We start from the raw sequence: 13815 nt of genomic DNA, 5'->3' as shown, positions 1-13815 counted from the left end.
TAGGTAGAAAGATAGATAGATAGATAGATAGATAGATAGATAGATAGATAGATAGATAGATAGAGATAGATAGATAATATATGTAGATAGATATATAGATATAGATATGCATATATGTGTATATGCATACACATGTATACATATGTATGTATGCACATCTATTTATATCCAAAGGCATATGAAGTAGCCATGGAAAAGTACAATCTCCTAGCAAGCAAAATTAATACCCAAAGGTCAAAGAAGGTGGGACTTCACAAGGAAACTGTGCACACCAGCTCTACACATCTGTATGTCGTATCTTGTATGAGCTCTGGCTTCTTCACCAAGCAAACCATGAGCTGTGATGGTGACTAAGTGAAGAGCATTTGAAAACATCCAGATGTGTGTGGATGGCCAGTTAGATCCAGATGTGTGTGGATGACAGTTAGAGGTAATCAATGTTCAAATAGCCTTTTATTTTATCTCCACTCTCACAAACCTTTTAATCAATATTTCCATCTCCATAATTATCTGTCTTTTAAATTAAGATTGTTAGAAGACTGCATTGTTTAAACCAAGGAATAAATTACATGGTGAAGATCTTCACACTGGGGGACAAAGCCTTGTGGTATTAAACCATACAGGTCAAGACAGGGAAGGGTGGGCGATATTTTACTGTTCTGACACAGCTTCATCCTCTCATGTACCATTTATATACATTGTGAGACTTCTGAAGATACTTTCTATATGACTTCTGGAGAGCTGTGTGCTCAGCATTACCTAACTTCCTCATAAACCTCTTGCTTTTTAATCAGCTAAGTGGCTCTCTGCTGAATTCCTCCCTTTTATTGATATATTGTAAGGGTTGAGGCTATGCCCAGAAACTAAGTAATTCAGCATGGATGAAATGGCACATCAACATAATTATGCTAGGAAACAGAATCGTGCCTAGGCATACAGAAGACCTTGAGGAGACAAATGTTTACATTAAAGCTTCCTTAAACAGCAGGCTCTGCTGCTGCAGAGAAAGTGACCTTCCCATGCCAGGCTTTCCCACAGACATCTCCCAAGCAGCTCCCACATGGTGGCTGGCTCAGCAGCCCCTCAGGACAAGACCTTCTCCCTTGTTGCTTACTGACTGATGCCTTGATGCTGGGCACAGGTTAAAAAAAAAAAAACTGGATTCCATTTGCACCTTAGCCATCAATCTCCACATGAGTGAAATGTGTCTCAACTCCAAGATTCCACTCCATGACTGTTAACTGGGGACAATCCTTTCTGAGTGAAGTCCTGATAATATGCCATTTAAAACAATCACCAGCGGGTTAAGATAATATAGACCCCGAATCCCAGCACACGGGGATGCATAACCTAGTGGATCTCTGTGAGCTAATGGCCAGCCAGGACTACACAGTGTGACCCTGTCTAAAACAAAGCCAAAATCCATCAGGCTAGTGAGATGGCTCAGTGGGTCAAGTGTAAGTGTAAGAACCCAGGTTCAGATTTGAAGTTCCCACATAAAAGTTGGGCTTGGCTGGGCAGTGGTGGCTCATGCCTTTAGTCCCAGGACTAGGGAGGCAGAGGCAAGTGGATTTCGAGGCCAGCCTGGTCTACAGAGTGAGTTCCAGGACAGCCAGGGCTGTTCAGAGAAACCCTGTCTCAAAACAAACAAGCAAACAAACAAACAAACAAGTTGGGCTTGGTCACAATCATCTGTAACCTCAGGTCTGGGAGGCAGAGACAGGCACATCAATCCTGGGGCTGACTGTCTAGCAAATCTAACTGAAACAGTGTTCAGAAAGAGATGGGGTGGGGAGGAAAGAAGGGGGAAGGAGGGAGAGGGAGGGAGGGGTGACGGAGGGAGGAGAAGAGGAAGAGAGAGAGAACCTGTTTCAAAAATAAGGCGGAGAGCAATACAACCTGATATCCACCTCTGGCCTCTACACACGCACACACACACACAATTCATTTTTTAAAAATCCCTTAAACAATATGGAAGCAATAAAAAATGATATTGCCTGCTATCACAAATAGTCCTAAGGCCACTACAATTGTTAAAGTGCCACATCCTGGAAACCCCACTGCGTAAATATACATCAATTGGATGTCAGACATCCTGTTATCAGGGGAGAAATGTTACCCACCCATCCAATAATAATAGTACCCAATAGTAATAGCAATGCAGTCCCTTCTCCAAATTGTTGCCACAAACCAGTTACATAGTGTAACCACATGGGGGAGCCAATGAGCACCTCCTTCATATTGTTCACTAAATGTTGGTGTTTGAATGGGTCTACACTTGTTGGTAGTGTTCTGAGAGGGTCTAGAACCTTTGGAATTGTGGCTTACCTGGTACTGATGGGAAGTAAAAAGCAAAAATCCATTGAAAGGGTAGTTTAAAGCTTGTGGAGAATGAGAGGCTATTTCATTCAGAGACATTTTACACTCAGTGTGGTCATTCAAAAGTATAAACTGTTGATTGCTGCAAAGGACTCAGACCCAATGCAGCCCCCAAGCAGGTATGTCTTGTCCACCTTGCCTCATAGGACATCTGGTTCTGAAAAGCTGCCTATGAAGAACACTGTGAATGTACCAAGCTATTTAATATCTACAGGGAAAGGCAACATGATGCTGCGCAACTGTAATCCCAGCACTCAGGAGGCTGAGGCAGGAAGATCAGAAGTTCAAAACCAGCTTGGTTTATGCAGTAAGACAGCCTCACAAAAACAGGAGCTGAGAAGGTGGCTCGATGGGTAAGACGTTTACCATACAAGCGTGAGGAGCTGAGTTCAAATCCCCAGAATCTACATAGAACCAGTCAATGAATACAAGGAGCTTGTGTAACCCCAGGTGAGAGGAGACTGAGGATGTTCCAGAAGCTCGTGGGTCAGCTAGCCTGGTGTATGTATGCTTCAGGGGACAGCAAAGAGACTCTGCCTCAAACAAGGGAGAAGGTAAGAACTTATATCCGCAGCTGTCCTCAGACCTCCATTTGAGTGCTATAGCACATGCATGCCTACACCCAAACATATGTGAATGCATACTTACATATATCACACACACACTCACACACATGTAAAGATAAAGACAAGAATCAAACATACAGATAGAGCTCCGCAAGGGGAACAGGTTAATCTCAAACAAACATACACAGTGTGATTCTATTTCCATGAGTTTTAAGTCTTTTAATAATATGAACACTTACCCCAAATTTCTTTACTATACTTATACAAAAACAATTTACATAGAGTTTTCTGAAGGCGGTACTCTAGTGGCTGACATTATGCTAAGGCTACATGTTGACACCGTGTTGAGGAATTGTCAGAAACCTACGGGCACTGTAAACCTGTGGGAAGAAGGGAGATATTCTCCTCTTATAGTCAGGACTCCAGAACCCAGCACCAACCTACTTTAGGATTTCTAGTGTGGAACCATTGGTTCCTTTCTTCAATGGGAAATGATTAGCACTGTTTTTATTTTAATGGTAATGCATTTCTCCAACCTAAGACAGCGACCAAGTTCTCAATCTCTTGTCTTGCTATGAGAAGTTGCAGCAGGTTAATTTTCTAAACCATGGCTTCGTGGGGTGAGGACAATGGGGGTGACTCTTCCTGGTCACTGGGGACATTTTAAAAAGAATAACATGAGCATATTTGCTTGGAAAACTCTCAGGTTATAATGTGGGGCTGAAGGTAGGGATGACCAATGTAACAGGATTTGAGAGAGGTTTGCTCTGGAACTCAGAACACAGGAGCAAATGTGGCTAGGGATGAGCAAGAGAACAGAGGGGAGGAACTGGTTATAAAACATCAAAGAACACGACTGGGTGAGGGTTCCTGGATTCCTGTACTCATTAGCTGCTTTCAAAGAAGTCACAGTTTATCTTGGGAGTTCTCGAGTGCTGCCCCACCCATTTTCTTCAACACCTGCCACGAGGGACCAACGGTCACAGGTGTCTAAATTCCATAAGGACCATGGATAGTGACTGCTCCAGCAGAACAAAAACAGGAAGCTTCCAACAGAGGAATCTTATTGCACAGCCATCCCAGACTGTCCCAACTCCTAACTACCTAAACAGCCCTGAAGCAGGTCCCCTATCCTCCATCTCTTCTTACAGGTGTCTCTGAAATCCCAGCAAGGGGCCTTGCCCACGTCTCTCTGATGCTGACAGTTACTGGTACTCAACACACAGAAACACTGCCTTAGGCTCTCTGCTCTATTTTAGTATTCCTAGTTTGGAACCACTGGTCAGTGTTCCTTTCTACAATCTAACCACGGATGTAATCCAATGCAGTGGGGTTCCCCTCTGAGGCTGGCGTCTTCTCAGATGTGCCCTTGGCAGTGGCAGGCTCTGCTCTCTCCTGGTGACACACTGGAGTCTGTGGCTTGTCCAGCTACAGGACTGCAGAGTGGGTCTCCGGGAGACCACCCTCCTCCAGCTTCAGTCCCAGATTGTCGATCCCAATGCTGGTCACGGGGGGCACACTGCTTTCGGCTGGCTCTGCGGTGCGTGTTGGGGTGGAGCAGTACAAGATGAAGCCTACCATGATGACTGTGAACGACAGGATGTAGAGTCCTGAAAACTGTGAAGAGAAAACAGGCAGTTTGGTTACACTCCCTCACACAAGCAAGGTGCTGTGGCCTTGCTTTGTCAGCTGTTCTTTAAAATACACCTTCACAGTCTCTTTCTGGAAGTCATCAAAGGAGATGCCAATACCCCAGCCCTCCCCTGTACACTGGTAAGTACCAGGCTCAGACTATATACTACCTGGCTTGACAGTTAACTGGATCCTTGGCTTTTGTTTGTGAAAGGGCTGCAGGTAGCCCAGGCAGATCGCAAACTCACTGGGTAGTCAAGACTGACCTTGGATGTCTGATCCTCCTATTTCTACCTAAGTACTGGGATTACAACTGTGGGCCACCACAACGGGTTCGTACAATGCTAGGGATATAGCTTCATACATGCTAGGCCAATATACTACCAAATGAGCTGCATCCCTTGGGCCTTTGGGAAGAATCTCTATTTGCCTTTCTCTATAGTGATCCACTTACTGGATCCCATCAAAAAAAGCTGTCTTACAAAATGGAATAATTAATTGGCAAGTATGCACATCATTAGAGACCCCAGCTTATGGTTCTATTATCCAACACAGGACCATCTGCTGGGGATCCTCTTGACCTACACTATTCCAGTGAATTTCATCTTGCTAAGTTTAACAAACTCTCATATCTCTGTAATTAGGTCTTACATTAAAATAATAATAATTCACAATAGTTGAGCAAATTCAGAGAGCTAGAGAGTCAGGACATTATTCTGTAGGGGAGGCTGAGGTTCAGTGGGGTGAGCAGAGCAAGGCCAGTCCAGGGAACAGTTCCCACAGGAGGCATCTGCTTCCCTTCTCCAGAAGGACCAAGATGGAAGGAGCCCATTCCACCACAGCATGGAGGAGTTTCTAGTCCCTCATCTGCTCGCTCTTTCTTTTTCTTCCTTTTTATTTTATGTGTATATGTGTTTTGCCTGCATGTGTGTCTGTATGCGTGGAAGTACAGCCAGTTCTGAGCCACCATTGAGTGCTAGGAATTGACTCTGGAGCCTTTGAGAGAGCTGAAAATGCTCTTTACCACAGAGTAGTTGCTCCAACTCCTTTAACCCATTCTTTTTAAGACTGAACATGAGCTGGGCAAAGGTGGTGCACACCTTTAATCCCAGCACTTGGGAGGCAGAGGTGGGTGGATTTCTGAGTTTGAGGCCAGCCTGGTCTACAGAGTCAGTTCCAGAAGAGCCAGGGCTATACAGAGAAACTCTGACTCAAACCCCTCCCCCCGCAAAAAAAAAAAAAAGACTGAAAATGACCACCCAGTGGAGAATGCAAGAAGACCAGTCCATTGGGCAAAAGTTAAAGTCAATTATATTGACTAATTTGAATATTTGCTCTTTTTCAAATTAAGGATCCTTCAAAAGTTTGAGTTTAAATCGGTGCAGTTAACCCATTTATCTGTGGGGTTTTTTTTCTTCTCAGTTTCAGCTATCCACAAGCCCATCATGGTAAGTCATTGCTTTGTTTTAGTTTGAGGGTGTTGGTGTTGGTGTTTTGAGACATATTTTCATGTAGTTCAGGCTTTCCCTAAACTCACTAAGTGCCAGGATTATAGTCATGAAACATGACACTTAGCTTAATCTTAACCTTCCTATGGGCTAGAATACCCTCTCCAAGACAGGGCAGCCTTCCCTGGATATGGTGAGGACATAAACTCAATGACAGCTTGGCCTGGTAGCACACACCAATCCCAGTTTTCCGGTAGTAAAGCCAGGGGACTTGGGAGTTGTACTGGCTGGTTTGTGTGTCAACTTGACACAGGCTGCAGTTATCGCAGAGAAGGGAGCTTCAGTTGGGGAAATGCCTCCATAAGATCCAGCTGTGGGGCATTTTCTCAATTAGTGATCAAGGGGGTAGGGCCCCTTGTGGGTGGTACCATCTCTGGGCTGGTAGTCTTGGGCTCTATAGAGAGCAGGCTGAGCAAGCCAGGAGAAGTAAGCCAGTAAGAAACATCACTCCATGGCCTCTGCATCAGCTCCTGCTTCCTGACCTGCTTGAGTTCCAGTCCTGACTTCCTCTGGTGATCAACAGCAATGTGGAAGTGTAAGCTAAATAAATCCTTTCCTCCCCAACTTGCTTCTTGGTCATGATGTTGTACAGAAATAGAATCCCTGACTGAGACAGGAGTTCAAGATTATCATGGAGTACATAGTAAGACACTGTATCAAAATTAAATAAATACATAAAACATGGACCAGAGAGCTGGCTCGGTGGTTTTAAGAGCACTTGCTGCTCTTTTAGAAGGCAAGAATTTGGTTCCCTGTCAGACATCTTACAAACACCTGTAACTCCAGTTCCAGGTGATCCAACATCCTCTTCTAACCTCCTGAGGAACCCACACATCTGGCAGATACACAAATAGATGGATACACACACATACACACACAGACACGCGTACGCACACATACACAAACACGCAAACATACATGTACACACATGCACAACATAAGTTTAAAAATGAAATCAAAATGAGCCAGGCAGGGGCAGAGGCAGGTGGATTTCTGAGTTCGAGGCCAGCCCGGTCTACAGAGTGAGTTCCAGGACAGCCAGGGATATATAGAGAACCCCTGTCTCAAAAAAAAAAAAATGAAATCTAATAAGAACAAAAGCCAATTATAATGTCAAGCTGAACAATGAGCTTTTAATTTTTGTGTCTAGTATTTAGCATGGTGCCCAACATACCACTAGTGTCTGATGTTGGTAGGGGGGAAATTACCTAGAGACCATTAGGGGATGTTAAAGCTATTTAAGACCACCTCATCTTTCTCTCCCTCTGAGATTGGAGCTCATTCTGTTATTCGAGTTGGTCCGGACCTCCTGAACTCAAGGGACCCTCCCACCTCAGTGTCCCAAGGAGCTGAGACTATAGGCTTAGGCCAGTGCTGCTGCACCCAGCTTAGTAAACTTTTAAAGCAGAGTTATGAAAGTCATTCCTGATTTCTAGAAAGTGTTCATGTGACTAACAGAAAACCTAAGAGTTTGTTCAAACTAGGTCCTGCTTGCTTTCATAACTTTCCAGTGTGCCAAGATTATAACTTCTAACTCTTATATCACTCAGTAGAGAGACTGAGTGAAGGAAGTCGGCCTCCCAAACAGGGTCTTAGCCTTTTCCATTTTTAACTCTATCCTTTGTGTCTGGATCTGTATGGGAAGTCTCTATAGACTGCTTTAATTCAACAGTATTCATTCACTCAGGATCAATACTAGGCATGTTGAGTATTTAAGAGCTGAAACAGAGAAGTTTTAAAAGGAAACTTTAAACCCCTTTCTCAAATGCTAGTTTGGAAAAAATTCTGAGCCAAAGTTTTTAGGGACTATGATTTCTATTAAACTGGCAGCTTACAAGAGTCTGCTTTCAGAAACTACACCTAGGGAACTCAGGCAAGGGACTGAAGGGTAAGAAGGTGGGCTGTGCAAACACTGGGACTTCAGTTCAGGCACTCAGCACCCACATAAAAAGCTGTGTGACCAATAAGTCTGTAATCACAGCACTGTGGGGACAGTGAAGATCCCAGGGGCCCCCTCCTCTGTGAGAGAGCCTTTCTCAAGGAAATAAGGATCATAGCATATGTCCTCTCTGGCCTCCACACACACACGCATGCATACACCTGCACAAAGTACATCTAAAACTCTAAGGGTCATGGTAAAACTACCCTTTGCTCTCTGAGTCTTCAAGTGGCCTTTGACCAAAAACAATAAAATATGATATCAAAGCAAGCTGCTAGACATGCAGAGACAGAGGACCATTAACAAATGAACCGGAATGGTGGTCATGCAATGGCGTGCTCCCATTCTGAGAAGAGCAGTGTGAGATCATATGCTCAACAACAAGGCACAAACAAACACTTCTTAGTGTTAAGGTCAGGAGCAGTTGATAAGAAAGTATTTAAGATCCTAGGCTGAAAGATTTGGGGTTTATGAAATAAAGTATCTGTTATGATTTAAAATACAGTAAGTAGCAACACGTGTACCTTGAACTGGAACGCTTTATTCCTTTACCTTTATCTCCTCCTAGACATTATTTTACTTACTTAGAGCAGAAAATAAAAAGCTAAATTACTAATGAATGGTTGGTTCGAATATGATAATATGATTGGTTAAAAAATAGGAAAGGTGGGGCCAGGAAGGCTTGGCGGGTAAAGGTACCACACCATCGATCCTAACAACCTGAGTTCAGTTCTCAAGACCCACATGATGGAGAGAGTTGATCCCCAGAAGTTATTCAGATCTTCAGGTACGCCATGTCACAAATATGTGCTCACACACAAATAAATAAATTAAATGTAATAATGGTTTTTAAATATGGACGAAAAAGTTACACGGGTGAGGAAGGTCACAGATAGCCACTCCTCTAAGCTGGAGTCCCAGTACAGAGCATCCTTGTCCCCTAAAAGAGAGCCATGTGCAGCCTCAGCACCAAAGGACAACTCCCTGCCTTAGGAGAAATGTGGCTGCCTTAGACAATCCTCACAGGCATATGCATATATGCATACAATAACAGCTAGTTAAAGAAGAGGCTATAGATTTGAAGGAGAGAGGGAAGAAGTCTCTGCCAGGGCTTGAAGGGAGGAAAGAGAAAAAAGAAATGTTGTGATTATACTATGATCTCAAAGGTTAAAAAAAAAAACTGGGCCTATCATAAAAACTACTCCTCTGATTCACTTTAATATTTTTATGTGACACTATCAATAACTAATAAATATTTTACCAGTGTTAATTGAGAAATTCCTTCACCAGCGAGTATTCAAAGACATCATCTAGATCCTGCCCCACATCACCTTGGGAGGTAAAAAGGTTTCCACTTGGTTCACAGACATTTCTGAGAACTTCATATCTAAGGAGTGAGCTTCGTATATCAATAATTCAGATAAGCCTTGTGAGTTCATGGCTGCTAGTTCCTAGGAAGAGAATAAATCAGCCCCAAGGATTCCTGTTTGGGTATCCAGAAGGTAGCCAGGTATAGTAACACATGTCTGTCATACTACCACACAGAAAGTGAAGGCAAGTCAGGCAGTGGTGGCACACGCCTTCAGTCCCAGCACTTGGGAGGCAGAGGCAGGCGGATTTCTGAGTTCAAGGCCAGCCTGGTCTACAGAGTGAGTTCCAGGACAGCCAGAGATACACAGAGAAACCCTGTCTCGAAAAACCAAAAGAAAAAAAGAAAGTGAAGGCAAGAGGATACTGAGTTCAAGGTCATCCTCTTCCACATAGTGAGCACGCAGCCTAGGCTTGTCTCAGAAAAAAAAATTACCACTAAAGATGGGACTATTCTAATCACACATATATGATAACGGGCCCAACTCTCCTACTCTTCCAGCAGCTATCTCAGACCTTTGGTATACAAAAAGAGTGAACAGAGACTGAGCATTCAGCCTGAGCTGGACTGTTTTCCAAGGTCAACAGTAGCCCTTGGAATGTGCATGTGCATGTCTTACAGCTGGTGTTCTTGACTATCCATCAAAGATGAAACCCATTCTATTTTATCCCTTCGGAAAGCCTTAGAAGGACAATTCTTCCTCAGACCAATTTCTAAGCTGTAAACAGCAACAAAATGGGTGAAGCCTGACCAGTGAGATTATTGGTAAGAGGACAAGAAAGAGGTTTAGTTTGTTTTTTTTGTTTGTTTTGTTTTAGAGACCCAGAGTCTTATAGAACTTGTAGCCAAGCATGGTGGGACACATCTCTAATCCCCAGCACTCAGGAGGCAGAGGCAGGAGGATCTCTGTGAGCTCAAGGTCAGCCTGGTCTACAGAACTAGTTCCAGAACAGCAAGAGCTACACAGAGAACCCATCTTGAAAAGAGAAAGGAAGGGGGCTAGAACTGGGGGTGTATCTTAGTTGGAGAATACTTGCCCATGGGTCCCATCTTCAGCATAAACCAACCATGACAAACCAGAAGTCGAAGATCATTGTCAGCTACATAGTGAACCTCAGGCTGGCCCTAAGATACCTGAGACTATCTCAAATAAATAGGTAAACTCATTTTAAATTTTCTTATGTTTTCTTATTCTGGCACAATCTATTTTCTTACCTTATACTCGAATAGAAAAAGTCCAAAGAAAAGGCTGTAGAGGTCAGCTGTCAAGATGCCCAGGTTGACTGAAGTGGCACTGGTGACTTTAATCACCAATGGCATGAAGCTGTACAGGCAAAACATACAGAGGGCAAATGCCACAAATAACAGGCCTGTGAAGAAATGGAACGGCTCAAGTCAGGAAGAGAAATCAGAACACAAGGGGCTTAGGGTTTGAAGGCCACAGAAAACTTCCAATTCTTTGACAGACTTCCTGCAAAGCTTCTCTTTAGCAGTCAGCCTTCAAAAAAGACTACAGAGCTTTCTGGAGAACCGTAATCATAAAATAACATGTTGTGACAATCCGACAGGGAGTTGGATGATCAGCAGGGGTGTGACTGAGCCAACAGCCTTCATCCTGAATCATCCACCAAGACAAAAGGCTGGCTCTGATATAAAAGTTCAACCAAAGTCAGGTCAATATCGCATGTCAAAACACAAACTTCTTCACTGGCCTTGTGCACTTTTATTTGATTGGTTGGTTGGTGTGGTACATATGACTGGATTCACAATAAAGTATTTTTAGGACATCAAAGACAGACATTAGATTCACTATATTTTATTCGGCCCACTGATTACATGTTCCAAGATAGAACAATATTATTCTCTACTTTAGGGTGGTGCTAACCATGCAGTTGTTGACAGCTATAGCAATGTCTGTTTTGTAAGCACTTTTTAAAACCCTATCCTATGCTCAATATACGCACACACAAAGCATGCAATTTTGGGATATCTAAGATATTTAAACTTCCCTGCATTATCTAATCATAGTATACAATCTTCAGCATCACCTATGTACTATTTAACTACTTCCTACACATCATTAAGGCTCAAATCTTTCTTAACTATCCTAACACCTTCTGCTTTATTCCCACAAATGTCCAAGTATATCAGAGGAATTGGACAGAAGGTGATTATACAACCATCCATGCCTTGATATTAATGCTTCACAACTCACATGAAGCCCATGGTAAGCTCTAGAAGTTCAAGGACCTAAGATATAGATTCATCTGCTTGACAGCTAGAATGGCAGAAGTCAGTCTTGGTTTTATTCAAAATTCCTAGGAAAGAAAAGCTATTGGTTCAGACAAAGATTAAGAATTAATCCTGATAGAGATTAGCCCACCAGTTCCAGAGCGGGCCACCATCGCTGGTATGAATTCCCAAAGATATGAAAATATGATTGAATACTGACTTAAAAGATTATTCTTTAGATACATACCAATTTTCCAGTCCCATTGAATCTGGGCAATGTCTTTATATTCCACAATCAACCTAAGATCAAACCAAGAAGCTGTGTAAAGATCTACATATTAATTTTTCTTATTTTATAGAGAGTTTAGAAGCTGTAATTTGGCCAAGGTAAAGAGTCATGTTGAGCTTTAAATTTTTTCTTAGAATATAAAAATATTGACCAGGTGATAGGGGTACATGTCTTTAATAACAGCACTTGGAAGGCAAGAGGCAGGTGGATCTCTATGAGTTTGAGACCAATCTGGTCTGCAGATTGAGTTCCAATACAGTCAAGGCTACACAGAGAAACATGTCTCCAAAAACAAACAAACAAACAAACAAACAAAAGAATATAAAAATATCTAGACAAGCATGTGGCTCATACTGGTAATCCCAGAACTCAAAAGGCCAAAGCAGAAGGATTGCCATGAACCCGGGCAACGTAGTGATTAGCCTACACTACAGTGTAAAACTTTGTTTCAAAAACCAAACAAATTAAAAAAAAAAAAAAAGATTAGATTTTATCAAGTTGTTATTTCAAAAGTGATTTGGGGTTAAACAAATATTAGTAGTTGGAGAGAGTAATCATCTATCAAATATTTTCTCATTAATTATTTTAGATTCATTTATCTTTACTTTATGTGTATGAGTGCTCAGCCTGCATACGTTTGTATGCTGTGTATGTGCTGGTGCCCTTGGAGGTCAGAAGAGAGAGTTGGGCCCCTGGGAAACAGAGTTAAAATGGTTGTGAGCCCTCCAGTGGGTGCTGAGAACCGATCCTCCCAGGTCCTCTGGCAAAGCAACAAGATGTCTCAACTGCTGAGACATGTCTCTAGCCCCTACTTACTGATTTTAAAAAAACCTACGTTTGCATGTTAAGTAATGGTTTTTAGTTTGTCATTTTATTTGTATTTATATTTAGTGTGTGTATGTGTGTGTGTGTGTGTACACACATGCACATGTGTGCCACAGTGTGCCGTGGAGGGGAGAGAACCACTTGCAGTTTCTTCTCTCTGTCATGTTGGTGTCATGTTGGTCCCGGGGACTGAGGCCAGGTCCTCAGCCGAGACAGCAAGCATTCTCACCTCCTGAGGCATTTTGCTGGCCCTTTGTTTTGATGTATTTCATATATATGTCATTACACTTTGTTATAAGTCACTGCCCCCGCCCCTGGACTGTCCTGCCCTCTGCCCCTTCTCCCGTATTTATTCATTTTGTTTTTATGAAAAATTTTAGATTCTTACAGTTGTATGCCACTGATGATTGTTCCAAATAGTCCCACCATTCCTAAAAATTCCTGTCTGCTCAGCTTCTTCACGATGTATTCTTCACATACATTAGACACAGAATACAAGGAAGCTCCAAGCAGGACCAAGATGTCACCGATAAGAACATCACTCCCTACAGGGCAGCAAGACACAAAAAGAAATGTGTTGTCAACAGGTAAGCCAGGAATTACCAAACACTGCTCATTTGAATAAAACTGTATTTAATTCTAGTTTCTATACATTTAAAGGCTCTTGCCCTTACTGTCTGGCACAACACTGACATCAATTTCACATTTCTACTCCCTGGGAGACCAACAGAGTGGAAGATGGTACCATATGCCATTCTGAGAGAAAGTAACTTAAAGACAGGACAAATTCACAGGATGTATTGCAGGGAATTTGTTTAATATGGGGAATGATGCACGGTGAAGTAAGTGATTTTATCTTGATTCAAGGTATCTTGGAGATCCGGTAAATTCAGACCTGGTTTAGCATCTATATTGTCAATTGAACTATGCCAGCCAGGCAGTGGTGGCACCCACCTTTAACCTCAGCACTTAGAAACGGAGGTAGGCAGATAGATCTCGGATTTTTGAGGTCAGCCCGGTCTAAGGAGTGGCTTCCAGGGCAGCCAGGAGAAAGGAAGAAGAAAATCCTATCTCAA

The 13815-nt window shown here is 42.7% G+C and overlaps 1 protein-coding gene across 3 annotated transcripts in view; it reads right to left on the bottom strand.

Annotated features, from left to right (window-relative positions):
• Positions 1-3138: 3138 nt before the first annotated feature.
• Slc35f2 (solute carrier family 35 member F2) overlaps positions 3139-13815 on the bottom strand; it is a 48359-nt gene continuing 37682 nt past the window's right edge. For all 3 annotated transcript variants that reach the window (XM_031344980.1, XM_031344982.1, XM_031344981.1), the window contains 4 exons: positions 13128-13284; positions 11873-11925; positions 10609-10763; positions 3139-4562 (listed from right to left, as the gene is read on the bottom strand). In XM_031344980.1, coding sequence (XP_031200840.1) covers positions 4374-4562; positions 10609-10763; positions 11873-11925; positions 13128-13284 — 554 coding nt within the window. In that variant the 3' untranslated portion in view covers positions 3139-4373. The remainder of the gene's footprint in view (positions 4563-10608; positions 10764-11872; positions 11926-13127; positions 13285-13815) is intronic.

This window comes from Mastomys coucha, unplaced genomic scaffold (assembly GCF_008632895.1).
Source record: "Mastomys coucha isolate ucsf_1 unplaced genomic scaffold, UCSF_Mcou_1 pScaffold23, whole genome shotgun sequence".
Taxonomy (NCBI): domain Eukaryota; kingdom Metazoa; phylum Chordata; class Mammalia; order Rodentia; family Muridae; genus Mastomys; species Mastomys coucha.
The sequence above is the reverse complement of the archived record's forward strand: the minus strand, read 5'-3'. Positions and strand labels throughout refer to the sequence as shown.